This window comes from Arvicola amphibius, chromosome 17 (genome assembly GCF_903992535.2).
Source record: "Arvicola amphibius chromosome 17, mArvAmp1.2, whole genome shotgun sequence".
Taxonomy (NCBI): domain Eukaryota; kingdom Metazoa; phylum Chordata; class Mammalia; order Rodentia; family Cricetidae; genus Arvicola; species Arvicola amphibius.
Genome location: NC_052063.2, coordinates 21,518,793 through 21,546,485, shown reverse-complemented (window position 1 = coordinate 21,546,485; position 27,693 = coordinate 21,518,793). Strand labels below are relative to the sequence as shown.

At 37.6% G+C, this 27,693-nt stretch overlaps 1 protein-coding gene across 4 annotated transcripts in view; it reads right to left on the bottom strand.

Annotated features, from left to right (window-relative positions):
* Ppp1r12a (protein phosphatase 1 regulatory subunit 12A) overlaps positions 1-27,693 on the bottom strand; it is a 108,564-nt gene that overhangs the window by 47,695 nt on the left and 33,176 nt on the right. For all 4 annotated transcript variants that reach the window (XM_038314419.1, XM_038314422.1, XM_038314420.1 and 1 more), the window contains exons 2-4: positions 22,122-22,252; positions 11,013-11,131; positions 255-414 (exon numbers count right to left, since the gene is read on the bottom strand). In XM_038314419.1, the coding sequence (XP_038170347.1) occupies positions 255-414; positions 11,013-11,131; positions 22,122-22,252 (410 nt within the window). The remainder of the gene's footprint in view (positions 1-254; positions 415-11,012; positions 11,132-22,121; positions 22,253-27,693) is intronic.

The following is a 27,693-nucleotide window of genomic DNA, read 5'->3' as shown; positions in this document are numbered from 1 at the left end:
CTCCAATGACTCTAGTAACTTATCATCCTGACAGATACGATATAATGGTTGGTTGATACTTAAATCCATTTTATGAGAAAACTGTAACTGAAACAAACAAACATAAATATCCAGAGAACAGAAATATTAAAAAATTGAGAAAAGAATTTTAGAAACAATGTTTTCCTCTGAGAACAAATATTTCTACAGTCTGCTTCAAAATAACATTTGCACATATTTTAAAAAAATGAAACTCTGTGAAAAGTAATACATACTTTAAAACTTCTGTATAGCCTTTGGCAGCTGCCACGTGGAGAGCAGTACCTCCAGACTTTGCATGCCGAACATCACTGATGTGGCCGCTATTTAGCCACTGCCTCGCATCTCTGAGCATTATCCGTTCTTCTTCTTTTCGAGCTGCTTCTATATCAACACCTTTTGGGGGGAAAAGTATACTTACATTATTTTCATTTTTCTTACTCAAGAATACTCTTCCCATTTCTACACAGTGAAACAAGATTACAAAAATTAATGTTTAAACAAAAACTAACAGTTACACAACGGTTTTGAAAAATGGCTGCTAATTATAAAGGAATGTGAAATACAATAGATATTTTATTAGCCTTCTCAGACAAGTATTTAGCTTTTGCCCCACAATATTATTCTGGTTGTATTTGTTTTTGAGACAGTGTAGCCTTGGGTAGTCTATAACTGGCTTTGTGGACCAGACAGGCGCTGAGCTCCTAAGTGCTGGGACAAAGGTATGCACCACCACATCTAATTCGGTAATCACCACCACATCTAATTCGGTAACCTTTTTATATTTTCTGGCTACTTCTGTTTTTTTTTTTTTTTAATTCAAGCATCCTTTGTACAAAATAAAATAATTTAGAACAATTAGATATGATTAATCCTCATGTACATAGATGTATATAAATGTGTGTGTATATATATATATGTATATATATATATATATCTCCTAAACTCTACACAAGTGAAGTGGACCTCGCTCTGCCACGTGGAGGAGTGTCAGTCAATGCATCAAGCTCTAACTGCCTTCTTTTTCCTCTCTAAACACCCTTTCTTTTCCAGCATAGCATATTCTCCATACGATGGGAATGTCTAGTTACAGGGAAAGTCTTTCATTTAAAAAGTATTATAAGCACTGTCTTGACTAAAGTGATAAGAGCAGAGCAAATATAAACATGAATAAGATTTTCTTTCCCATCTTCAAGGGGCTCTCTACCATGAGAGAAAGTATTTTTAAATTAGTAAAGATAATGGGGAAATTGCTAAATGATCTTATCTTTTCTTATGGCTTCAATTAATGGTTACTTAATGACATATGACTATTTATAAATTATAAAGTACTGTACTTCAGAAGAATGAGCTTATCAAAAGTAAACATATTCCCTTATTTTTTTTTTTTTGTTTTTTTTTTTTTTCAAGACAGGGTTTCTCTGCGGCTTTAGAGCCTGTCCTGGAACTAGCTCTTGTAGACCAGGCTGGTCTCGAACTCACAGAGATCCGCCTGCCTCTGCCTCCCGAGTGTTGGGATTAAAGATGTGCGCCACCACCGCCCGGCAACATATTCCCTTATTTTATAACTTAATCATCTGACAGAATATAGATAAACTTAGTGGTAAAGAAATAGTTTCTGACGGAGTAAATGATTAAAAATATATATATATATAACAATATATAACATAACCCTTTTAATCTCCTTTAGCTAATATATTTTCATAATCTATATCCATATATATAACTGTCTGGCTAGGATCTTCCCACCCACCCACCCTCCTCTCCAGCCAGGCAGACAGTGAGTGCCTACATTATGAGACGTGAAGCTGCTTTTATTTATAAGGCAGAAAATGTTATACTTGAGGAAAAAAATGAAACAAGACAAAAATGATTGAGATTAATGAGGAGAAGCTATTCTACAGGTTGGCAGAAAATAGTCTCTAATAAAAATGATGCCATCACTGTTTAGAAAAGAGGGAATGAAGTACCAGTTGGTGCCTGGGTGGGAATCTACACAGAATGTTCTCTTTATAAAGGATGTCAAGCTTTCTACTGAGGACAGTGAACTGCATGACCAGTCATCTTAATTTAGAAGCATCACTTCTGCTGAAACGTGAGACGTGGAATAGCCGTCACAGTATGGAGGCTACTACAATGACTCAACCAGGAGACAGAGGTCACCTTAACTAGAGTAGTACTAGGAAAGGCAGAGAGGTGGTTCATTCTGGATACTTCATGGTAGAGCAATCTCTGCTAGTTTGAACACAAATATTAATTTGGATACAGAAGAGAAAATATCACACACACAAAATAGTAAAGCTTATTTAAAAAGAAATGATTTTATTTTGAAATTATTTATTTGACAGGGCCAAATAAAATAATGCAGGTTTTACTTTTAAACCTAGTGATTTGTTGGTGTTGACCTTGGAGGAAGTTTTACTCTGTAGAAACTAGTTCTACTCTTAAGCTTTCCAACTTCCATCAATCATTCTGTAAGTAGTTTCCTATGCACAATTGTCCTTCCTCATACAAATGTAGTTAGAGATTAAGATCAGCCGAGTAACAGCCTGAGGAGCAGAAAACCACACACACACACACACACACACACACACAAAACAAAAAAAACAATGCAGTGGAACACCGCCATGTGTATCTCAAACTCAGTAGTAGAAGTTTAGCAACTTCCGGAAACTAGCTGTTGCTGCAGCTACCAAGTAATCTGTGGTCATACAGAACCCTGGCAGTCACTGTCCCTTTACCATACAATACTCTCCGATTAGCTACCAGACTCTGAGAGGCCATCTCCCAGTCTGTCCTCTGACAGTTCCTCTCACTAGTTCACTTCACACTGGACTCTGATCATGAACTGAACTCATCCAACCCTTCCAGTTCAAAACCCCTACCACTGTCAGATGGGAACAGCCCCAATTTGGTCATTACGTCTCTCTAAAATTTGTCAACAGCTGAACATCTCTTACGAGACAAAGCTAGACGTCTTTTAAGTAGCAGACATGGTCGTCTCTCGTCTTCCTCTTCCACCTTCAATCGGTGTGAACATCTAGATCTCCATCTAGGGTCCCAAATGTGCCATGCTGTTTAAGCAATTATCTCCTACACAGATCATATCTTTATTTTGCCTGCTTGGCAAATTACCACTTCCCAGGACACAGCTCTTTTTAGAAGTTTTTCTACTCTCACCATCTTAAAGCATTCAGACTCTGACTTTGCTGTTTATCTATCTTTATCCAATTACAAAGCAATCACTCCCAGCAGTCTCCTTGGGATTGAGGCATTCTTCTGGAAGGCTCAGGAGACCCAGGAGGTAAACAAAATGTCACATAGCTGAGAAAGCAGAAACTTGCAAGATTCTCAAAAGTCCCTCCTCAGAGAAACCCTCTCTCGAAAAACAAAACAAAACAAAAATCCCTCGCCAGCCTTACAGAAGGAGACTGACCAACTGGGAAAGGAGAGTTTGTAGATTCTACAGAGAGCCCCAAGGACACAGCTTAAGTTCATTGTCACTCTTGTTAAGACAGGCTTCTCAGTGAGACAGCTGCACTTGATTCATCCCTGCTCCTGTGAGCGACCCCTCACCCATACATCTGCTGGAAACGCCAAGAAAAGCTCACTGGCTCTCCTAGTGATCACTTGTGCAGTTCTGACTTCAGTTCGTCAGGGGCTCCCTCTCTGAAGTAGAAAGGTATGTTGCATTACCCTGGGAAAAAAAGGTTCTCTCTCTTTTTTTTTCCACAGGGTTTCTCTGTAGCTTTGGGGCCTGTCCTGAACTAGCTCTTGTAGACCAGGCAGGCATCTAACTCAGAGATCTGCCTGTCTCTGCCTCCCGAGTGCTGGGATTAAAGGTGTGTGCCACCATGGCCCTACCTCCAAATCTTGCCAAAAAAAAAATCCAGGTTTAAGGTATGCAGTAAAGGAAACCTTGTGAAAAATCAGAAAAGAAAATCCCTCTCATGTTTTAGGTGCACAGAGTTCGGCCTGCACAAATGTACGTGCACCACCTCTGTGATGGATGCCCATGGAGGTCAGAAGGTGCTGGGTCCCTTAGAACTGGAGTTACAGCTGACTGTGAACCATCATGTGGGCACTGGGAATGAACCAGAACCTTGGGAAGGGTAGCCAGTGCTTTTAGCTTCTGAATCATCTGTCCAGACCTCTCTTCCTTTATTCTTAAAACAACTTTTAATGCAACTAATATTTAGTTCATAAAAAAATCTAGAATGAAATAAAACTATCAATAAATCATGTAATTTATGTTAGTAGACCTGTTTTAAGATTCCAGAGCTTTGAAAAACTGACTTGTGGTGCTGAGAAATCCCTAATTTATCTGGCTATTAGTATGACAGATTAAGAAATAGAACTGAGCCGGGCGGTGGTGGCGCACACCTTTAATCCCAGCACTCGGGAGGCAGAGGCAGGTGGATCTCTGTGAGTTCGAGACCAGCCTGGTCTACAAGAGCTAGTTCCAGGACAGGCTCTAAAGCTGCAGAGAAACCCTATCTCAAAAAACAAAACAAAACAAAAGAAATAGAACTGAACCCAGACTGGCTGACACTGAACCTCTGACTTGGTACTCAACAGCTGTATTACCATGGGAAGATATAAATACATGCTGCGCTTCAGATTATTCATTTGTGACCTCACAGGGTTATTTTGAAGATACACACACACACACACACACACACACACACACACACAAAAAAAGTTTTAGAACAGGAATCAATAAAAGATGTTAGCAATTAGCACCAGCTCTAAAACTCTGATTCTGCTTTTCTTTTATTACCTTATTGTCTAAGAGAAATAAACCTTCCTTCAGTCATCTGCTATAGTTCTAACACCTTTAAACAATGCAAATAGAAGATAAAATTGAGTAGGATATATTCAAGTGATTAGACTAACAATTGTCATAGTATGTTACAAAAAAATGTAGCCAAATCTCTCAGTCATAGTAAGACAGTAATTTGGTTAACTAAAATTAAAAAAACTTATCTGTGCCTGGCAGTGGTGGTGCATACCTTTAATCCTAGCACTTGGTAAACAGAGGCAGGTGATCTCTGAGTTCAAAGCCAGCTAGGCCCATGGCGTGAGTCCCAGGACAGTCAGGGCTACAAAAAGAAAGTCGGTCTCAAAGAAACAAATTAAGTAAAAAACCAAATATCTGTAACCTTTGCTTAAGTGCACGCGCGCACACATACACACACACAAACACAATATGAAGCAAAAATTCTTTTAGCTTCTGCTTAATCATTACTAATTTCAAAGACCATTTACTTAAACATAACTATTTACTACTCAAGTATAGAAGAATAAGAAAGTAAAAGGCCAGCACTCAGGAAGCTGAGACAGGAGCATCTAGAATTTAAGGCCAGATTGGGCTACATACCATGTGAGTTACAGGCTGGCATGAATTACAGAACAAGACTCTCTTTTTAAAAAAGAAAAAGTCAAATTAACAACAACATGAGGCTGAGAGGGCTCAGCTGTTAAGTGGTACTTGGCACGGTGCAACCCCAGCAGGGAAGGCTAATGAGTCGCTCAGGCTCCACAACCTAGTCAGTCTAGCTAACCTGTGTGGTGAGTTCAGAACAGTGAAAGACCCTGCCTTAAAATCTGACAGTCCCTGAGATACAACACTGAGTTGTGCTCTGCCTCTACCTCTGTGGACACAGGCAGAAGTGCACCTGCATACCATTATTTAAACATAAGAATTCTGATACCAAGGTGATGTGAGCAAGGTATGCTGGTATACATCTATAATTTCAGTGCTCAGAGTCTGAGGGAGAAAAAGCTGAATTTGAGATTAGCCTGCAATACAGGGCAAGAGATTGGAGGCAGGGTGGGATAAATAATTAAAAAAATTTTTATATCTGCTAAAGATATATTAAAAGTGTTCCATTTGAAATTATTAAAATTTGAACTTTCCCTATAATTGCTTCTTTAGAATTAAGCTATTTTTATATAAACACAATTGTCATCATAAGAATAAAATGACATTAAAAAGTACTTTCTAGGACACATTCAATAAAACTCTGTGTTACAATGACTGAATATAAGTTCAATGTATCTTTAGAGTTTTTTTTTTGGGGGTCTGGGCGGTGGTGGCACACACCTTTAATCCCGGCATTCAGGAGGCAGAGGCTGGTGGATTTCTCTGAGTTTGAGGCCAGCCTGGTCTACCAGGCTAGTTCCAGGACAGGCACCAGAGGTACAGAGAGAAACCTTGCTTCGAAAAACCAAAAATAAAACAAAATGAAAAACAAAAACAAAAACAAGTAGTTTATTTTTATGTATCTATGTCTGTGTAAGTATATGCTATGTATGTGGGGAGTGCCCTGGGAGACAGTTGGAGTTATAGTTACTTCAGAGCTGCCACACATGGGTTCTGAGAACAGAACTCACATCTCTAGATGAGTAGCAATTGCTTTTAACCTGCTGAGCCATCTCTCAAGCCCCAAATTCAACCAATCTTCTCACATTCTGGAGCAGAGTTACAGTATTATTACTTCTTTCTGCATGAACTTGGCCAGCAACCAAGCTTCAGTTCCTCATCTGTAAAATGGGGTTAGCAGTTCTATAAACACCACAGAACAGCTGATGATGAAATCAAAGAATACGCATGGAGTTCCACACCCATTCTGCACCAACAAGAGTGCAGGGCCTTTGTATACCACTAGCAGTCTCTCTTTTCCTGCGGATTTCTCATCTTGACATCTCCATCAATTCCATCAGTGCTATCTGGATGTCATGGGGCATACTACAAAGCCTAGAACATTCCAAAGTAAACAGTCCTAGAATCAGTTTCTGCTTCATCCCATTTTCCCTTGTGAACTATGTAAGCATCACTTCTTCGACTGCAAACTTCAGTGAGCTGCTTTAACATGTCAACTCTACAGTCAGTTTTCAACTGGATCACTTCATCTCCAGTCCCTCAACAAAGTCCCACCTTTTCCCACCTCAAATAACCAAGTTTTGGCTCTTATCATTTTCACTCAGACTACTTAAAGAAATTAAACTTAAAAGAACGCCTTCTTAAGGAATACACGCTTCCTGGAGTTGTACATTTTTCATCCCCCATATGATAATCCTTTTCATTATAAAAACCTAATCCAACCAAATGAATTCCTCACAGACAGAGCTTCCCATCTCTCCAATGTCTCCAAAAAAATGTCCTTTGCCACCCGGCTCCAGCCTATCTTTTCAAGACTTACCTTTAACTACTTACATCTTAACTCATTATTTATATTCCCATAGTCATAAATGCTCGACATAAACTATGGACCAAATTCCTTTACTTGGTACATATCCCCTTTCTACCCAAGCAAATTGCCTCCAAACACTATCCCTCTGAAACATTTCCTAGCTATGGCAGTTACTCTTAGAACATGCTGTCCTTACAGCATATTGTACACATACACACGATGTTGTAATGTTCAAACGTTTGCTATATTTTTCCTACACTAAAATCATTGAGAAACAAGATTCTCTAATTCTTTTGTTGCTGCTGTATTTAACACTTAGAACATCTGTCAGTACATTAATCAATAGTAAATGGACTGTTACAATTAAACTGGTCTTGATCACAGCTATACTAGCAACTTCTTTCTTCTTTTTAATGTTTTAAATTTCAGACGAAGCAGAACCCAGGTTCACGTTCTAGGTTCCTTCCACTATGGGTCTGCTTGGGTCCTGGCGAAATAGACCTGTAGTACCAAGACCAGAAACTGTATTTTACCATGAGGCTTGTGGCCTACCGGCAAGGTTTCCTCAAATCTATCACAAGCCTCATGGTAAAATATAAAATCATGGAGATGCGTTAATTCTAGATATAACAGCTAGCTAGCAATACACTTAAGTAATTGGCCAAGCAGTGATTTAACCAATACAGTTTCTGTGTGTCAGGGCGGCCGGGATGTGGACAAGGGCCTCCTCCTTAGTACAGCTGTCATCCTGAATATTCTGTGTCTTCTCCGCAGCAGTAAGAACTGGGCACAGAGTGTCTACTATGCTAAGTGAAAACTCTATCACTCACTACATTTCCATTGCCTTTTTGGTTTAAATTCATTATTTTTTTAATTAAAGCATAACACAAGGCAGATATTTTGTGTACAATTGGGAAGGTTTTAATAGACACACATACCTACGTAATCATTACCACAATCAAGCTAAATAACAAAAGTTTCACTCAAACTTCTTCATGTTCATTATAATTTTCCCTCTTGCCACTGCTGATATTACCCAGTACTAGACCACCACTCATTTGTAGCTTAGCTTGTACTTTAGACAATTTTATAAAATTGAATCATATAGTAGGGATTCTATTTAGCTCCTCTCCTTCCCCATAACTGACATATGACCATCCTACAGGTACTTCTGACCTCCCTTTTAAAATAAATATACTCAAATATTCTATTTAGTTATCTGAAAAAAGTTATAATTGTCAACCCATTCATAATTTTTGAATAATTAATAATTTCTCTATTGCAAAGCCCGGAGCCATTACAATAGAGAAATAATAGTTTATGGTATAAAATGTGAATCACTACCAAAGCATATAGGCAGCAGCCTTGAAGACCTAATAGTTACATGCTTTCATGATTTTTTAAATGTATAAGATCAAATGTAAGGTACCTGAACATTGCTGGAAATTTCTATTATATCTTATAATCTTTCTTACATATACAGACTGCATCTTAAAACAGTTTGGCATGTCTTTTCAACTTAAGGAAGGTTATGAATTGGAAGGAAACTCAAAAATATACTACTTTCTGAACTAGTGATTTGTGAGAAAAATTCTATTCTCATGTGGCTAGGCAGCAACAGCAAGCTGTAGGTCCTAGCCATAGACCCACTTGGGTCATCTTAGTCACTCTTTTAAAAAAATATTTATTTATTTATTATGTATACAATATTCTGTCCGTGTGTATATCTGCAAGCCAGAAGAGGGCACCAGATCTCATTTCAGATGGTTGTGAGCCACCATGTGGTTGCTGGGAATTGAACTCAGGACCTTTGGATGAGCAGCCATTGCTCTTAACCTCTGAGCCATCTCTCCAGCCCCATCTTAGTCACTTTTAACACGTATTCCGAGTGAAGTATATTAACAGCTATTTAATGAACCCGAAACTTCTTTATCTTATAAGGCTGAAATTCTTTACCCATTAAACAACTCTTGGAAGTATCCTCCTCTCAGACCTTGTTCAGCATCCTCCTCCTTTCCTCTTCCTTTCTTCTTGGGTTATCCCAAGGTAGTCCATGTGGGCTTGGAACTCAAAATCTGCATCTGCCTCCCAATTACTAGTTTTACAGGAATGTGCCCACACATAGCTGTACTTTCTCTACAAATCTGACTATTCCAGGTACATTGTATAGGTGTAATTTTACAGTTCTTGTCCTTTTCTCTGTGGCCTCTGTCACTCCGCATGATCTCTTCTAGGCTGACTAGTGCATCAGAAGGTCCTTTCTTCCTAAGGCTTTAACAACAGCCCACTGCACTTGCGCACTGCTTTTTGTTTATTAGTTCTCCATCAGTAGACACTTGGGTTTTTTCTACCTTTTGGTTATTGTGAACAAGGCTGCTACAAACATGAGTGCACAAATTTATCTTTAGGGACTCTTTTGTTTTGGGACATACCTCCAGAAGCAGAACTGCAATATCATATTATATATGTGTTTTAAAAATTCCTTCAAGAGATATGGCATATTCCATTTCTAGTATATTGTTCAGCATTTTTAGAAAATCCTCTGTGTTGTGCAATTGTCACTACAACCAATTCTGTAATCCCCATCACTACTGAAAAGAGCTCTGTCCCCATTAGCAATCATTCCCTATCACAAAGAGGTTCCTCTAACCATCTATGTCCATGTTGTATCTCCAAATTCACATATTCAACTGCCTCTCTAACAGGCAAAACAAACTCAGCATGTTTAAATGAACTTCTGAAACAATTCTTCTCACAATCTTTCTATTTAAATGGAAACAGTCCATTCAACGTTCACTGAAAGACCTTGGACTCTTTTTTTTTTTTTTTTACATACCCTTTATCTTATCACTCAATTCTTGGTCAAGCTATCAAACTATACTCACAATCCTCTGATGTAGACATGATGACAAATACTTGTAATCAAAGCATTCAGGAGGCTGAAGCAGGAGGATTGCTGCAAGTTTAAGGATGGTTTAGGCTACACAGCAAAACCCTGCTTCATCCCCCATTATTATATATGTATATGACACACACTCACATCCCTTCTAGTCACTTAATCTATACCCACTCATGTCTAACTGCACTGTAACTAGATTACCACAATTATTTCCTAAATATCACACTTTGACTCTTCCCTTCAATCTATTCCTGGCATAACAATCAGAAACTTGTAAACACAACCTTCCATCCACCCTTTGCCTCGACCCCTCCCACAGCCCCGTAATTCACTAAGTTAGAGCCAGACCCCGTAGGCCCGAGGCCTGCTGTTGCTGCCCATCTTCATCTGCAGTCTTACTGCTGCTCTGCCACGTGGACCCTGCTAGTCTGCTTAGTGCAGTTTGCCTACATCAGGTGTCTTCTCACCTTTATAGTCATCGCTTCCTGTCTAGAATGTTCCTTTCCCAGAGTCACATGACTCACCCTCTCCCCCTCATTCAGAGCTCAGCTCAAATGTTCCCATCAGTAGGCATTTATGGCCATCTTGTTCCAATCTGCAAGGGGACACATCTATCGTGTATGTCCTCTTGCTTGTTGCTTCACTCTTAAGTTATTGTATGTACTTTTATGTCCCAAGTCTTATGATACATATTCTAAATTTTTAAAACAATGTAGAGAGGAATTACTATTTTTTTCAAATAGAATAATTCTATATATAAAATCATTAAAACGACTGTTAAAATTTATTCAAATATGACTGTCCTTCAATGGCAACAGATATTTTTCAGGGAAGTCATGTATGACATTCTTTCTAAAATAGTTTCAAACAGGTTCCCCTTTTATTGTTTTTTATATTACCTTGCCGATTAACCTCATTTTGAAGTAGCTCTTCCATTGCTTCCTCCTCTGCAATATCTAAAGGTGTGTCTCCTTCACTGTTGACAGCTCCTACATGTGCTCCTTGACCAATCAGAAACCTGCAAAATCAAAAGAAGGCTAGCTAAAGAAATACTGCTGAAATGAGCCAACGTGCATCCAACAGTAAAGCTCTCATGTCAGGACAGCAACAAGGACAAAAACAATAAATATGCACATTATTTAAACAAAAATCATCACAGAAATTTGAAATGTGTAATTCTTAAATTTTCTACAGATATACCTGCTTTACTAACAAAATGATTTTTTAGTATCTTTGCTATGAATTTATGTGTATATAAACATATACACACAGCTACCTTCATTCAACAAACAAAACTACTTTAAGTGAACTAGAATGTAATTCTTCCAAATAACTTAAAAATACATCTATTATTAAATAAAATAAGGATCATGTCTTTATTTAATATTACCTCTTTAAAGGACATGCTCTTTCTTTTCATTATTACTATTATTATTATTATTATTATTATTTCATCTTACATACAAACCACAGTTCTCCCTCTCTCCCTCTCCTTCTCACTCCCCCCAATCCACTCCTCAGAAAGGGTAAGGGGAGTTAACAAAGCCTGGGCACATTAAGTTGTAGCAGGACCAAGGCCCCACCCCCGCTGCATCTAGGCTGATGAAGGCATTCCACCACAGGAAATGGGCTCTAGTTCCCACAAACAGACCAAACTACACAACCGTTGCCCATAGTTCAGTCCCATGTAGGCTCCCCAGATGATAGACATGCTCTTAAATGGTCACTTGATGTTATCAACCTTTAAAAAAAAATTGCCAACATGGAGATATAATGCCTTGTTTTTGCTTTATTTGTATTCTTAATTACACAGGAAGCTGACAGTTTCTACTGGTATTTGTACTTTCCTTTTGTGAAATGTGTTTACATATTTTGCTTGTATTTTTAAGGCAGCCAATAATTTGAAAACTATGTTGGGCCGTCTACTCTGCTACATACCAGAATTATAATAATAAACATGGATTATCCTTCAGAGAGCTTACAATCTAGTAGGAGTTAGACTAAATAACACCTAGAAATGCAAAACTGGTGGGGTGGTGGTGGCCCACACCTTTAATCCCAGCATCAGGAGGTAGAGGCAGGCGGACTCTGTGAGTTTGAGGCCAGTCTGGTCTACAAGAGCTAGTTCCAGGACAGGCTCCAAAGCTACAGAGAAACCCTGCCTCGAAATATCCATCCCCCAACCCTGGGAAAAAAAGGAAATAAATGCAAAATTGTCTGTAATCCCAAGGCTGAGGCAAGAAGATGGTAAATTCTAGTTAATCTTGGCTACATAACAAAGCCCTGTCTTAAGGAAATAAACAGCATTAACAAAAAATAAAACTGTTAAGTCTTGGAATGAAGTGTTATTTAAAGATAAGATGAATATTCCTTAACCAAAATGCTTGGAACTTAAAGTGTTCTGAATTACATATCTGGGGTTATTTTTTGAATAATTACATATACTTAATAAAGTATCACAACAATGACCTTAAGACTAAACATAACATATGGCCAACATCAATATCTATACTTTTAGTATAACTGTACTTTGACTTGGCTGGAATATGAGGTTAGGTGTGAACTTTGCACCTGTATCAGAGTTGTTTTTTTTTTTTTTTTTAAAGAGTATTTTGGATTTTAGATTTTCAGATTAGGAATGTGGTAATAAAACTGATTGGAAATCAAGAAAAGATTATCTGATGAATGTGTAATTTCATTTCAACAAAATGAAGCACACACACACAAACACCAGAGGGACAATGTATTCTAGGTAAAAGGGACAGAAAGAATTGTGTTTCAGGGACTGAAGATGTTTTCTTAGAGTAACTAAGAATGATCAGATGCTACATCTCCAGCATGCGAGAGAGAGACACACACACACACACACACACACACACACGACACAGAAACAGAAAGTAGAGAAAGACTAAGTGCCACATGGTTAAATGCCTAGGCGGTACATTTAGGAAAGATCTGTATCCGCTGCTTTGGGTACAGATGGGGAAAGATCCTTTTGTTATATAAGCTTTCTGTAATATGTTTAGCTTGCAAACAAAACATTAACATACCAGTCTAAACCTTAATAGTTTAAACTTATTCATGGAACTTCTATAAAGAGAGGTTATACTTGAATTGAGGCATATAGCTTTAACATAAGTAACAGAAAACTAAAAAAGAATATTTTCTTAAATATTCCAAACAGAGGAGTCTAAGGCAGAAAAGATGTGCGAAACTGCTCTGTGTCAAGACAGTATGTAAGTCGATCTGGCAGGCAAACCTCAGAGACTACATTCAGAATGCGTCTATTGGGGTGTTAGAAGTCACTTAAAGGACATACACACTGAAAACAAAGTACACAACTCAGAGCAACTGCCATGGCCGAAGGGTGCGTTTTATGAAGCACAATTTCAAAGAAACACCCTCAAAGCCAAACAATCCAAAAGCACACAGTATGACAGATGCCCAAGAAATGAAAGAATGCCAAGTTCTGCAACTGCTGAGAAAGCTCAGTCTAGGAATTATGCATTCGTGCATTCAGCATATACTTGATAAAACTATGTAGTATTCTAGACTTATCATTTATAACTAAATATTTCATAAGGACATACAAAATTAAACAGAATCTCACAGAATCAATTTTAATCTATAACTCAAAAATTGGCTGGGCAGAGACAAGCACTACTCTGTATGTTCTGAAGAATTTGAGCTCAGCACTCACCTCTAATACCTGGTAGACATTCATTAACTTGCTAAAGTCTCTGGTTAGTTCCAACAATAACCACAGTGACCACCTGCCATTTCCTAAGGTTTTTGTGTGCATACTCAAACACTGGTCCTAACAAAGCAAAAGGAAGCCGAAGAACAAGACCATGCAGCACTAAGTCAAACTGTAACTTTTGTCGGCACAGATAACAGCACTATGAAGAAAAAAATCCCTTGAGCTAAAAATAAACTTACATTAAAAATGTTATGTTTTAACTGGCAAAGAATACATTGAATTAGAAGGACACAATCTTAGACTTGAAGAAACCCACAATGTATATTATAGAACTGTATTCTGGTTGCTACTGAAACTTTCCCACTGGTACCCCAAAGGAGAGTAACCAAAATGAACTTCCTAAACTTAAATAAACTTAACCATATAAACCTCCCAATTATAAAGGCAAGAAAAGAGGCATAATCTTGTTTGGGCTGAAAATGCAAATTTGAAAAGCTAGACTATCTTGACTCAAATACTAGCTCTGTCATTTCCTACATGTGATTTTTCTTTGACTTGTTTTCCTCATTTATTAAGACTTATTAATATATCATTCTTCATCAGAATCTAAATTTCATATTTCAGAAAAACAATACAGAATAAGTTACATATTCACCAATTTGAGGCAGCATTCTATAACCAAACTCATATTTCTATAAAAAGGAAATTTATAATTATGTGGGATAAGTAACGACTGCACCATTTGTGATCATGTTCTATTTCACTCTAGAACTATACCAAACCTGTGAATCGCATTCCCTGGGGTTTCAGGAGTTTGGGATTATGCACAAGACAACTATAGGATAGCAAAATGTATTTTCATGTGGCTATAAAAGAGCTGAGACTACGTCACAGGCTGAGAACAGTGAAAAGGCACACAGCAAACACCGGGCAAACGTCAGCTATTGTCACCACTACAACACCTTTTACTTTCCTGCCTACTCTAATGCCTTAGGCCAATGAGTCATGTTTTTTCCTTATTACCACTACGAATCTTGCTTGCCACTACTCTAGTTTCCTTGTTCCTCCTCCCTGGTCTGTCAAAAACAGAACAGAATAAATATGTAACCCACCAAAGGACAGACTCAGCACGGCACAGAAGTCTCTGCATGCTGTATCTAATACTCTCAATTTAGTGTCTGCACGAAAATACTAGTCTAAAGAAGCTCCTGTATCAAGACCAGCATTTGCATTGTTAACCCCTCCCCCGAGCCCCAGTGGATCATAAAATATATATAAAACACATTTCCTTCAACACCTAAAAGATAAATTATAATAATTTACTCATCCTATATTGAAGACCAAGCATTTGGATGTTTCTAATATCTGTAAGTGTATGGCAAGCCACACCTGTAATGCTTTAGCTATGCATTCAAAGCAGATATTTTAAATTAACAAAGCAATCTCTATGTATATAGTTTTTTCTTCCAGTCTTTTAGTTGTCTCACCAGCATCTACTTATGTAACAGTAGGACTTGCCTTTGAGTCTTTCTCAAGTATTCATGTTAGTTATTATAGCAAAATTTCATTTTTAGCATGTTTCATCTACATGGGACTATCCAAATAAATTACATAATGTAAATAGGGTCTTAGTGGCTAAGAATACATAACTAATTTTTGAAAAATTAGCAATCTAACTGAGCATGGGGTCTGACCTGAAATGTGTTGATATACAAGCAACTGATTGTTTATGGATGAAAACTGATTTTCCCTTTGCTGGCAGGAATCAAGTGCAAATAGCTTCTTGGTTAGGGGTGGGACCCCATGTCCACTTCCCCTCAGGGCTAAAACTCCATCTTGCTTGCACCTATATAGGTTTGAGCATGTCTCGTGCCCAGGGGATGTTGGACAACACACACATAAAAAAACCTGAATGTTATCTTTATTAACTTTACTCTTTGGCATTTTTTTTCTTAATAGCTGTTGCTTGCTTGATTTTCACTACTGTGTAGATTTTTGTTTTTGTTTTTGGAGGGGAAATATAAAGATGAAGTTATGAAGTTAAATGGTATCTTAGGGTTTCTATTGCTGTGAAGAGACACTATAACCATGGCAACCATTTAATTGGGGCTGGCTTACAGTGTCAGAGGTTTACTCCATTATCATCATGGCAGGATATGACTGTGGTGATATTTTGTTGTGCCCGAATACATAAAGTTTGCCTGAAGATCAGAGGGTAGAGCTAGCCACTAGTTAATCATAGAGGTCTGGAGGTCTGTACAGACAGACAGGAAGTGATATGGCTCAGCGGAAAGAGGACTATAAGCTAGGAAGAGACATGAGGTTGGCTCTTTTTTGGCTGAGGAGTAAGCAAGATAAGAGCTGGCTGTGGCTTGCTCTTTTGTCTCTCTGATCTTTCAGCATTTGTCCCAGTATCTGGCTCTGAGTTTTTATTATTAAGACCAATTAGAACTTGTACAATATATGGCAGCATGCAGGCAGACATGGTACTGGAGAGCTGGAGCTAAGAGTTCTACATCCTGAGCCGCAGGCAGCAGAAGGAGAGTTACCACCCTGAGTGTAGTTTGAGCATATATGACCTCAAAGCCTGCCTCTACAGTGACACACTTCCTCCATAATCACTCAAGCACATGAGTCTAGGGGGGCCATGCCTATTCAGATCACTCCAGGTGGGTAGGACTAGGAGGAGCTGGAGGAGAAAAACATGATCAAATTATATTGTATAATTTTTAAAATCTAAAACTAAAAATTAAAAAAATACCAATACTGAATTTTAGACAGAGGGACTAAGACCATAAAAGAAGATGTCTAGCTAGTCTAAAGGCTCAGCAAGGAGACCATAACAGGTATAGAAGAATCTAGAAAATGGCCAAAGATAGAGTCAGAAAGTCAGAGTGGTGAGTGGCAGACAAAACAGACTCTTAGGGGTCACCGTCTTTCTACCCTGAACACAGTATAAATGCACTAGAGGCTCTGAGTAAGTCTGTGATGTTCCCCAGCTTGAGGTACTATAACAGGATCCTGTCAGCTACACCAAGGAAAACAGGTGGAGAGAAGAGACTGTTTGGTGCAGGAACTATAACCCAGTGTAAAGCAACAGTGCCCAGAAGTAGAGAAAATAAAGGAGATGGTAAAAAGTAGTTAGGCAGTGGACATATTTTGCTGATGAGTCAACAAAAATTTTGTGGATTTTGGTAGAGCTTATGGATCAAAGTTATAAAGAGGAAAGACCAAACCGTAACTAAACCACCACAAACATCTTAAAGTTATATCCTTAAATAGCCAAGTCCTTAATGACCAAGTGACAAAGATATGAAGCCTTTTTCCATGCACTATAAATAAGACCATGGAAAATGCTATTGAATGCTACAAGCCTTTTGAGATATAAAATCTTTAATACTGCTCCATAAAAGAAGATACATTAGAGTACCAATTAATCAGGCTATATTTTATGAGACTATATATGGCTAACCTAATATAGGATTAATTTTTTTATATTAGAAAATTTTATAGCTGATGTGGGATTTCTTTCTGTATGCTGTGATTACCATTAATAAATAAAGCAACTGCTTTGAACCTATAGCAGGGCAGAACTTAGGTAGGTGGGGAAAACTAAACTGAATGCTGGGAGAAAGAAAGGGGAGTCAGAGAGAAATCATGTAGCCCTGCCAGAGACAGACACGGGATCTTTAGCCAGTAAGCCACAGCCACATGGTGATACACAGATTAATAGAAATGGGTTAAATTAATATGTAAGAGTTAGCCAATAAGAAGCTAGAGCTAATAAGCCAAGCAGTGATTTAATTAATATAGTTTCTGTGTGATGATTTCGGGGCTGAGCAGGCAGGAACCAACAAGCAGCCTCCTACAACATACGGCTACTTAAGAGAAAAGCATTCCTTAAGCATTTATAGTGGAAGCTTAAAAGGGGATTACAGCAATGAAAGTAAAATACAAAGAACTATCTCAGCAACTAAAACATTAATTAAATCACTCAAAATATTTTTTAAAATAAATATAGTAATCCCTATATTTCCCAAGAATTAAAAAAAGGCAGCTGCCAAGACTAGAGGTATAATTATTTAACTACAATGTTCACTGGTTAATTAAGTGGGACAGGTAAAACTGTGACATACACAGGCATATACAGAAAACAAACACATATCTATCTCTATACCCTAATATGAGTGGTCCCCAGAACAGCATGTCATTTTTAAAATATAGATTGGAGGAATATTTTTGCTATTTTGTTACTTATCTATAAAGGGATACTTATTTTCACTAATACTTAAGATTTAAAAATCCAATTAGGATATTAGTAGAGAAATTTTTATAAATGGCTATTTATAGGGTATAGGAGTAATTACATGATTATTTTACCACTTAATTTTACCTAAAAAATTTTAAATGGAAAAGAATCTAAAACTAAACTTAACCAATGAACGACATGGTACTGTCAACTTGGTAGCATCACTGAGAACAAAGAATTATTCCAGCTGGGTAAAAGGTGCATGCCTATAATCCTGGGCTGAGGGTGGAGATTCATTAGTTTGAGGCCAGCCTAAGCTACATGTCAAGTACCAGGCCAGCACAGGTGGTATAATAAAATCTACTGCAAAAACAAAACACAAAATCATTCAACAAATTCACAAGTCAAATACCCTAAAGACAGAAAGAAAATACCAAAAACAAAACAATGTCGCCAGTATTGGACACTCGGGCGAATGTATGTGCAATACATGACAAAGCTGATTAGCAATGGTGTGTTATTTTGATCCTATAATGTCTGGCCATGAAGAGAGGACTAAAGAATAACACCTCTACTGATTATGAATGGAGAAATTACCAATCCAGTAGCAATGTACACTCTTAGAACACATTACAAAAGAGTAGGGCTTCTTCAAGAATTACAGTATAATTTGTTAACCAAGAAAAGGCTGAAGTACATCAAATGTAAATGTATGAGCTTCAAAAGATTCTTAACTTGAAAAGTAATTAGTACGTTAAAATCAACACAGGAAAAAAAACAGTAAACCAAGGAGAAGAAATGATTGGAGCATAAGTAGAAAATGAAGACATCAAAGCCTTCTAACCTGTAGATGACTTAGCTCTAAAAATAAAGAGGCCCTAAAGACCCCACCAGAAAACTCTCAGAGGTGATAAAAACATCAGCAGAACAGCAGGATATAAAAGTCAACATAAAAACCAACAGCTTTACTATACGTCACTAATAAACATTTTAGAAAGAAAAGGGAAAAACTTCCATAACTGCCTCCAAAAAAGTTAAATAAAACCCACAAATATCTTGGTAATACCATGAACTATATCACACTAAACCTAGCAAAGGAAGGGAATAGATTCTACAATGAAAACTGTACAAAAGTCATGAAGGAAACTAAAAAAGACATCAGAAGATGGAAAGATGTGCCATACTCACAGACTAGAAAAATGTATATATACTACCAAAACCAATCTACAGATTCTACACAACTCATCAAAACTTCAAGGTTAAACCATCTTAATATTCACAAAGAAGCACAAAAGACCTTGATAGTCAAAGCACTGCTGAACAAAAGCACAGTGCTGGAGCTATCAGCATAACCTGTTGCAAATTTTATCACAGAGCCACGGCAGAGCAAGGTACCAGCACGAAACAGACACGGAGATCAGTGGAGTATTAGAGTCAAGCCAAATGTAAATACATGTAGGCACCTGACTTTGGAAACAGCCTCTTTAACAGACAGTGATGACGGTGAAACTACACAGCCACACACAAGAGAACGAAACCGGATCCTATCCCTTCCCTGTATTAAGACCAACTGCACAGGATCAAAGATCTAATCCTCTGAGCTGTTAAAATGAAAATAGCAGGGGCAACACCTAAATGGGAATAGGAAAGACTTTCTGAACAAGACTCCAGTCTCACAGGAAATGATGCCAGCAACTAACAAGGGAAATTTCATCAAACTAGAAAGCTTCTGTTTAGTAAAGGAAATATTCAAGTGAAGAGACAGCATATAGAGTGAGAGGAAAAAAATTATAGCTTGTATTTTTACGTAAATTAATATCAAGAACACACAAGAACTTAATAAAAACTAAAAAAGAAATCGAACAACTCAATCAATAAATGGGATAATGACATGAGAAGAACATTCTCAAAAGATAAAACACAAATAACAGAAAACATTTAAAAATGTTCATTTTCATTACAAGAAATGCACATCAAAGAAATGCAAATCAAAACTACATTGAGATTCTGTCTCATCCCAGGTGTAAAGGTGGTTATTAAAAAAGACCACCAAATGATGGCGAGGACTTGGCAACAGAGAAGCCTGCTCCAAAGTTAAACTAGTGCAGCCACTATGGAAGTCAGAAGTGAACTTTCTCAAAATAGATCTAAAAGTGTGTCTACTATATAACCCTACTATGCTACCAACTTCCGGGCATTTGCACCAAGGATTCTAAGCCAAAGGTGGTCCTTGGCTGTGTAAGAAAGGAGGCTGAACAAGCCATGAGTGAGCAAACCTGTAAGCAGTATTCCTCTAAGGCCTCTGTTTTGGTTCCTGTTTCCTGGTTCCGGCCCTGAAGTCCTTCAATCACAGACGAGACCTGCAAGCTGTAAACTGAAATAATCCCTTTCCTTTCCAAGATGCTTTTGCTCATGATGTTTTATCACAACAGAAACCCTAAGCCACTGATATATCAAAGAGATATGGCACATCAATGCTTACCGTAGTACTATTTACAATAGCCAAATTACTGACCCATTTTTAATTAAGCTCTTAGATGTGAATGTATGTATAAAGCCACAATTCTTGAACTGTGGTAATAATCTTGTGAGCAAGAGGAAACATGGCTAAGACTAAAAACTGTAAGTGGGACATTCATAAGAAAATCCTGAGATGGTCCAAGTCCTTGATGATGATATTAAATAGTTTAATAAATCTGAATGAATGAATGAATGAATGAATGAAGCCATTCGTCAAAACTACATACTATTGTATAGGACAAATGTCCTTGCTGACTAAGTCGTTTTAAATTTTAAATTCTGTTACATATAACTGAAGGCATGACAACTGACGCAGTATGTTTATGACTCAACTGAATCTATGCAAAGAAATGATATTTAAAAAAAAAGTCAGACGTGGTGACCTGTGAGTTTAATCCCAGCACTGGGGTGTGGAGCTGGGTAGATCTCTGCACCTTAGGGGTCAGCCAGCTTCATCTAGTCACCTAGTTCCAGACTAGTGAGATACCCTGCTTCAAAACTACGTTAGAAAGCATCTGATAAACAACACCAGAGCTGCCCCGTCCTCCAAACACACACACACACGTGCACACACATCTGTACTCACACACAAACACCTCACAAATATCTACCAAGACTTCTTTAGTTTATAGCAAACAGTTCAGGCCTCAGAAAGAAGAAACAAACCTCTAACAGATTAGTGGCAAACATAAAATAAAGCTGTTTCTAGGCGAGGCCATTTTTTATTACACTATATTGTTTCCCCTTGAAACATATATACCCAATTTTCATATACATGCAGAAAATAAAAAGCACACTGAGATCCACAATGAAGGCTTACTAAAAGTTAATTACAATAGTCCCTTCTTGCTGCCAACTATGGTCTGCAAACAGTAGTTTGTTACCCCTTTTTACCTCTTTCACATAATTTTATGAACGTTTATCAAAAGTGCTCTACTTTAGTAGTCCTTGTTCATTAACTGTGCTTAACATATTCAGTATTTAGTACTTGTTAAAATCTGATATAAGAAAATAGATTATACAATGGTATGCATAGTAATAAAAACTAATTTAACAGAAACATTTTAATATATCTATATTAACATACTAAATGTTTGAACAAAGTACTCATACATAAAAGGCAGTTGAGAATACAGTGACTCTCACTACAAGATGTACTTCCAGAAAATGATCTTAAGAAAAGCTAATGAGGTCAATTGGAGAATTATGCATCATTCTCTGTTTAGCAATGAAACTCACTTAAGAACTGTTCCTTTCTGACGATTTCATGATTACACAGTAGACAAGACTGCTAACTACTAACCCTGCATCATTCGGTCAGACTATAGCTACACTCAAAAGAAAACAAATGGACAATGTATGCATTATTGATTTTAATACAAAATGCAAAAGCCCCAGCAGTAAGAAACTTAGTATTTGGATGCATAAGAATTGCTAGCTTTCTTTCCTGAAGTTAAGGTAGCAGGATTAAACGTTCACAAGGATTTTTATAAAATGTTTTTGATATTAGTATAACACTAAAACACAGAAATGGCTTACTCTGCAATATCAAGATATCCACAGGAAGCGGCTGCATGGAGTGGTATCCAGCCTTCATTGTCAGGTTGATTGATATTGGCTCCATTTTCTACCAGAAACTTCACCATATCAACATTGTCATCAATGCAAGCCTGAAAACAAAATAGAAAGCATGACTAGAGAAAAACTGAATCAACAGTCTGAAAAACAAGTCAACAGAATAAAACTTCTGCTTTATGCATCTTTAAATATATCCTCTGTAAATTAATCTGTAACTATCATGACTATACAGCCATCAAACAGTACAATGACACTAGATTCCACGAATCCTCCCTTAAATTCACTAATAGTATGGCAGGCGACTACTCTTTATGCCAACCCAAGCAGGAAAACCAACCCAACCCACTAAAATGTAACAAAACAAATCAAGCCACACATGTAGGCACACACATCTGCAGTCTTGGCATCGGGAAGATGGAGGTGAGTGAATGCCAACAATCTGAGGCCAGCCTGATTTACAGTGAGTTCCATAGCAAGGGCCTGCCTCAACAAAACAGAAGACAGATATACTTAGCAGTCAACATATCATAACTAAGTAATAACACCTTTTACTGACTATAGCGGAGATTTCCAAAAGGTGGTCTATTAGATTAGGGAATGGAAAGGATCCAAGAGCCTTTTAGGAAATTACCAAATTATTTTCAAAATAACATCAAAATATTATTTCCCCGTGACTTTGTGACAAGTAACACTTGGAAAACAAAAGCAATAGTAATAAAGATGTAAACTGTATCAGATCTCAACTCCTGGGTAGTGTTCGTCTAATACGCTACGGCATAAAGTAGGAAGTATACATTAAAGCCCTTTTCTGGATATGACAGGTGTCTTCAGAAGCATTTATACAAGCGGCTTGTTACAACTAGCTACTTTTCTAATGGGCATTACTTTTCTCTAATGACAAGCCACAGCAAGAATATGGTGAATTTGATTTCTGGAAAATTGATTTCTTAAAAATGAACAAAATCAGTTTATCATTTCAAGAACAGAAATTAACACCAATACTAGACATGCAACCAATACATCACCAAGGTGAAATTCAAGTTTTTAAAAGAAAATAGTTTTGATTTTAAAATATTCTTTATGTAGCATGAGAAAAAAATTAATCAATGTATTATTACTGTATGCATGTGGGTGTGCACACACGCATGTGTGTGGAGGTAAAAGAATAATTCTGTGGAGTCAGTTCTTTCCTTCCATCTGTATGTGGGTACCAGACAGACCTCAGACCATAAATCTCGTAGAAAAAGCACTTTGCTTGTTTTGATATCTCAGAGATCAGAAAAATTTATTTCTAAGTTATTGTAATTTTATTTGATATTTTAAATCCTCATTTCTAACACACGACTCCATAAATATTAATGTAATCTATAAGAACTCATGGAATCTTCAAAACTTAAGCGTAAATAAGGAAACCTGGAGAGGGGACCGGAGAGGTGGCACAGATGTTAAGAGGGCTCCTGTTGTTCTCACTGAGAAACCAGGCTCAGTTACCAATACCAACACATGGTGGCTCACAACTGCCTGAATCTTCAGTCCAGGAAACCCAATCCCAGAATCCCTCATTGGAGAATGGAGAGATAAGAGCACCATGAATAAAGCCAACCAATGCTACAAAGGGAGATCCTATCCTAAAAAAGCATAAACACAAACAAACAAATACCTAACCAGCTCTCAACCAAAGTATCTGCTTATACTTAGGAAAAGAAACTTATCTTCTAAAAAGAAAACAACAAAAAGATTTGAATGGCAAAACTGATCTGAAACTGAAAGATAAAATACACAGCTCCTCTTTTCTGTGCTATCTATATTTTTGCTGACATTTAACATAATTTCATAGTTGGTCTGTATTCAAAATAACCAGCAAAAGCATATACATCCTGTATTTCACCATGAGATTGTTTCCCCCAGTGTTCTGAGCAAAACCATGGGTGTCAGTGTCCCCAATGCTGGTAACTATCATTTTATCCGTTGCTACAGAAAGTAGAGAACATAATTACACAAAAATCAAAACTTCATGAGGGTATCACTAAGCTCTTAGGTTGGAACTCACGTCTAATGGGTTGTAATTTTAACAGTGCACCCCCCCCCCCATTAAAAGTCATTTTGTTGCTGTGCTGTTTAAGTAAAATGTCAGATTGCTTAACTAGGACGCAGTTAGAAGTATAGAGAAATTTTTAGCTCATCAATCCAAGTTGAGACATTGACTACTATGGAGTCGACTCAACATACGAAGTTCAAGTTTGCAACCATCAGCAAAATTGTACCTATGATTAAAAGATAGTTTTTCACAGAGCTATAGAATCACATTCCCAGAATATAAGACAAGGCCCCTCATGCAGCTGGGAAAACAAACTCAAATGTTCCTGATTCTTGAGACGCTGTCACACCCTCAAGTTCACTAAGGCCCCAAGGAGGAGGCCGACAGTCAGTGACAGCACACCATCTGCTTTCGGGTGGTCAAGGATTCCAACAACAGCTACCAGTGTTGATAGCCAAAGATAAATAATACAAAGGCACTCACTTATGAGCCAATGAACGGTTACAAGTTTCTCTCCTCAAAGGAGACCACATAGAACAGGACATACAAACCATATAGTGAAGTACAGTAGAGAGGATGAGTCCCCTGTCATCAGTAGTGTGTGTGTGTGTGTGTGTGTGTGTGTGTGAGTGTGTGTGAGTGTGTGATAGTGTACGCTAGGTTATCCCTACAAAAAAGCCTTGTAAAGACCATTTCAATGTAAGTGAAAGCAGTTTGGGGATGACTGATGTCAGATATAACAAGAGTCTTTGTCTAAATGTCTACTTTCAATTAATTAACTAATTAATGAGTGTGTGAGCAGACACTTGGCAGAGCCCAGAAGAGTGTTGGATGCCTTGGAGCTGGAGTTGTAAGCTGTCGTGAGATGACTAAAAGAGGCTGGAAAACTCTAGTTCTTTGCCTTAGCAGCAAAAAAATCCCTAACTGTTCGGCAATCTCTTCGTTCCTAAGCAATTACAAAAAATTAGTTTCACAGATTTTGGGGGGTAGGGAGTGGGAATGGGACAGTGGTATTGGGAACAGATCCCAAGGTCTCACACATTCTAGGCAAGCACTAGCGATGAGCTGCAGGCACCAGCAAATGTCACCTTTTTGATAAGGTCTTTTCTGGTCTCCATATAAAATCCACAAACTCCTGCCCTACCATGTTCTCCACGTCACTTATTCTACAACATGTTACATATTTTTGCTTAATTGCTCACCACCAATTTCTCTTACTGCTAACACAAAGGTTTAACAAAAAGAAAGTTTTTGATAACCTAATACTTTGTATGGTATTTGGCATGTGAAAGGACACACTGAGTGCAGACTTTCAAAGACCTAAAAGGTTTTACAAGTTGGAAGAAGTAGCATAAGTGACAGTCTGGACACTAACATAGTTGTCTCTGATTCCATAAAACATGTACTTTCTCCAGAAGCAAGACAAATGCTGTTAGTAGCGTTTCTCTGAAGAAGAAAATCATGAAGGGCAGAGGAAATGGCTCAGCTGGTGAAGTGTTTGCAGCACAAGCATGAAAATCTGAGTCTGGGTCCCCAGGCCTCATACGAAAAGCCAGGCACAGATATGCACCTGAATCCCAGTGCTAGGCAAAGGGAGCCAACAGGATCCCAGTGGGGTTAAAGTGATGAGCTCCAGGTCACCAAGACCCTATCTTATAAGAGCAACAGAGAAAACACTGGACATCCGCCTCTGGCTTACACACACACACACACACACACACACACACACACACACCATCATTTGTGGCATTAGTATCTTAGTTATTTCCAGTCCAGGAAAGAAGCTGATATTTACATACCACTAAAATTCTCTAACATGTTAAAATTCATATACATCTGCGACAACCCTTCAACAATTTACAAGTCATGGAAGGGTCCAAAGTACTTAGAACATATTCTGATCATAAATTAATAGGTAGCAGTTATTATTAATTTAAACTTGTGGCCTTTTGTGGGCAGTGGTTAAAGGTAAAATAGTTATAAGGGATTTGACGACCACAGCTATGTAATACCAAAACAAAGAAATGATACAAAACTTGACTGTGTTAGGAAGTACTTTACAGAATGTTATTTAAAAGAAAATGATACTTCATGTTAACTTACTGGAGATATTTCTAAGCATAATAATCATTTTCCTAAAAAAAAAAAAAAAAAACCACTGAGTTCTCTTCCCTTTTCAACCTTTGCTAATTCTCATAGACTCTAAGACAGTATTCTAATTATCATCAATACAAAATATAAGATTGCTCAACAAATGTTTATAATGCAAATGCAATTATGGTTTCAAAGAAAAGTCAATCATACAGGAGGCTTTTTAGAGAAGGATATACCATGCTCCTGCAGTAATAGTGGCTCAGAGTAACAGCGGTGAGAAACAGAAAAAATCAAGGTGGGATTCAAGGTGACATTTGAAAATGCACAGTTTTAAAGCAGAGGAATTTCATGATCCCATCAGGATCTCAAATCATCACCAGAAGCATATGGAGAGGAATGGCTATCTTCATCCTAGGCGTGGGCAGCAGCAGCAAATAACAAGGGTGGAAGTATAGAAAGAAAAAAAAGTCACACTTTGTAGTGCTGGCTAGCCTGAAACTTCCTACATAGAACAGGCCGGCCTAAACTCAGAGGCCCACCCGCCTCTGCCTCCTGGAATTAAGGGCTTATGTTGAAACTTTGAGAAACTATAAGGTTTAATGAAAATTAAGAGTAAAGAGCAAGGGAAAGCCACTTATGGGGATGAAAACTAGAGTTTCAAAGTGTAGACAGAGGGGGAAATATGGTGATTTTATTAATTCTGAATAAATGAGCTTAGAAATTTGAATATGTATCTAATTTGCAAACTTTCAGTTTTAGCAATACATATAAACTAGGAAATTACCTACACTGAGGTAATTTCTTAAAATAATAAGATCCGAGGAGTGAAATGACATAATTGTATCTTAAAACAAACAAATAAAATGATGGGACCTGAAATTGTTGAAAAAATGAAGGAAAGTGATTGTAAAATCATAAATAAGAAGTATGCTATGGAATAACCCTTCTGTTAACTGTGAATACGTATTACTTTCATTGGCTAATAGAGCTGACTGGCCGATGACTAGGGAGGAGTTTTGGTGCAGAGAAAATGCAGGGAAGAAGGGCGGAGTCTCAAGGAGAAGCCATGAGATGCAGAGCAAACAGGATGGGCAGTACATTAGATGAGGTAACTGAGCCTGAGGCAGCACATAAATGAATAAGAATGGGTTAATTTAAGTTATAAGAGCTAGTAACAAGCCTAAGTTATTGGCTGAGCATTTATAATTAATAATAAGTCTCCGTGTGGTTTTTTGGAAGTGGGCTGGCAGAAGAGAAAAGTCCACCAACAGAAGTAAATTATGATCAGCATACTCTGCTTAGAATAAAGACATCTACAGCATTTTATTCAATTAGCAAAGAAAAGTATGTTTTAAATAAACATGAAAAACTTACAAATGAAAACCCATCACACATCAAAAT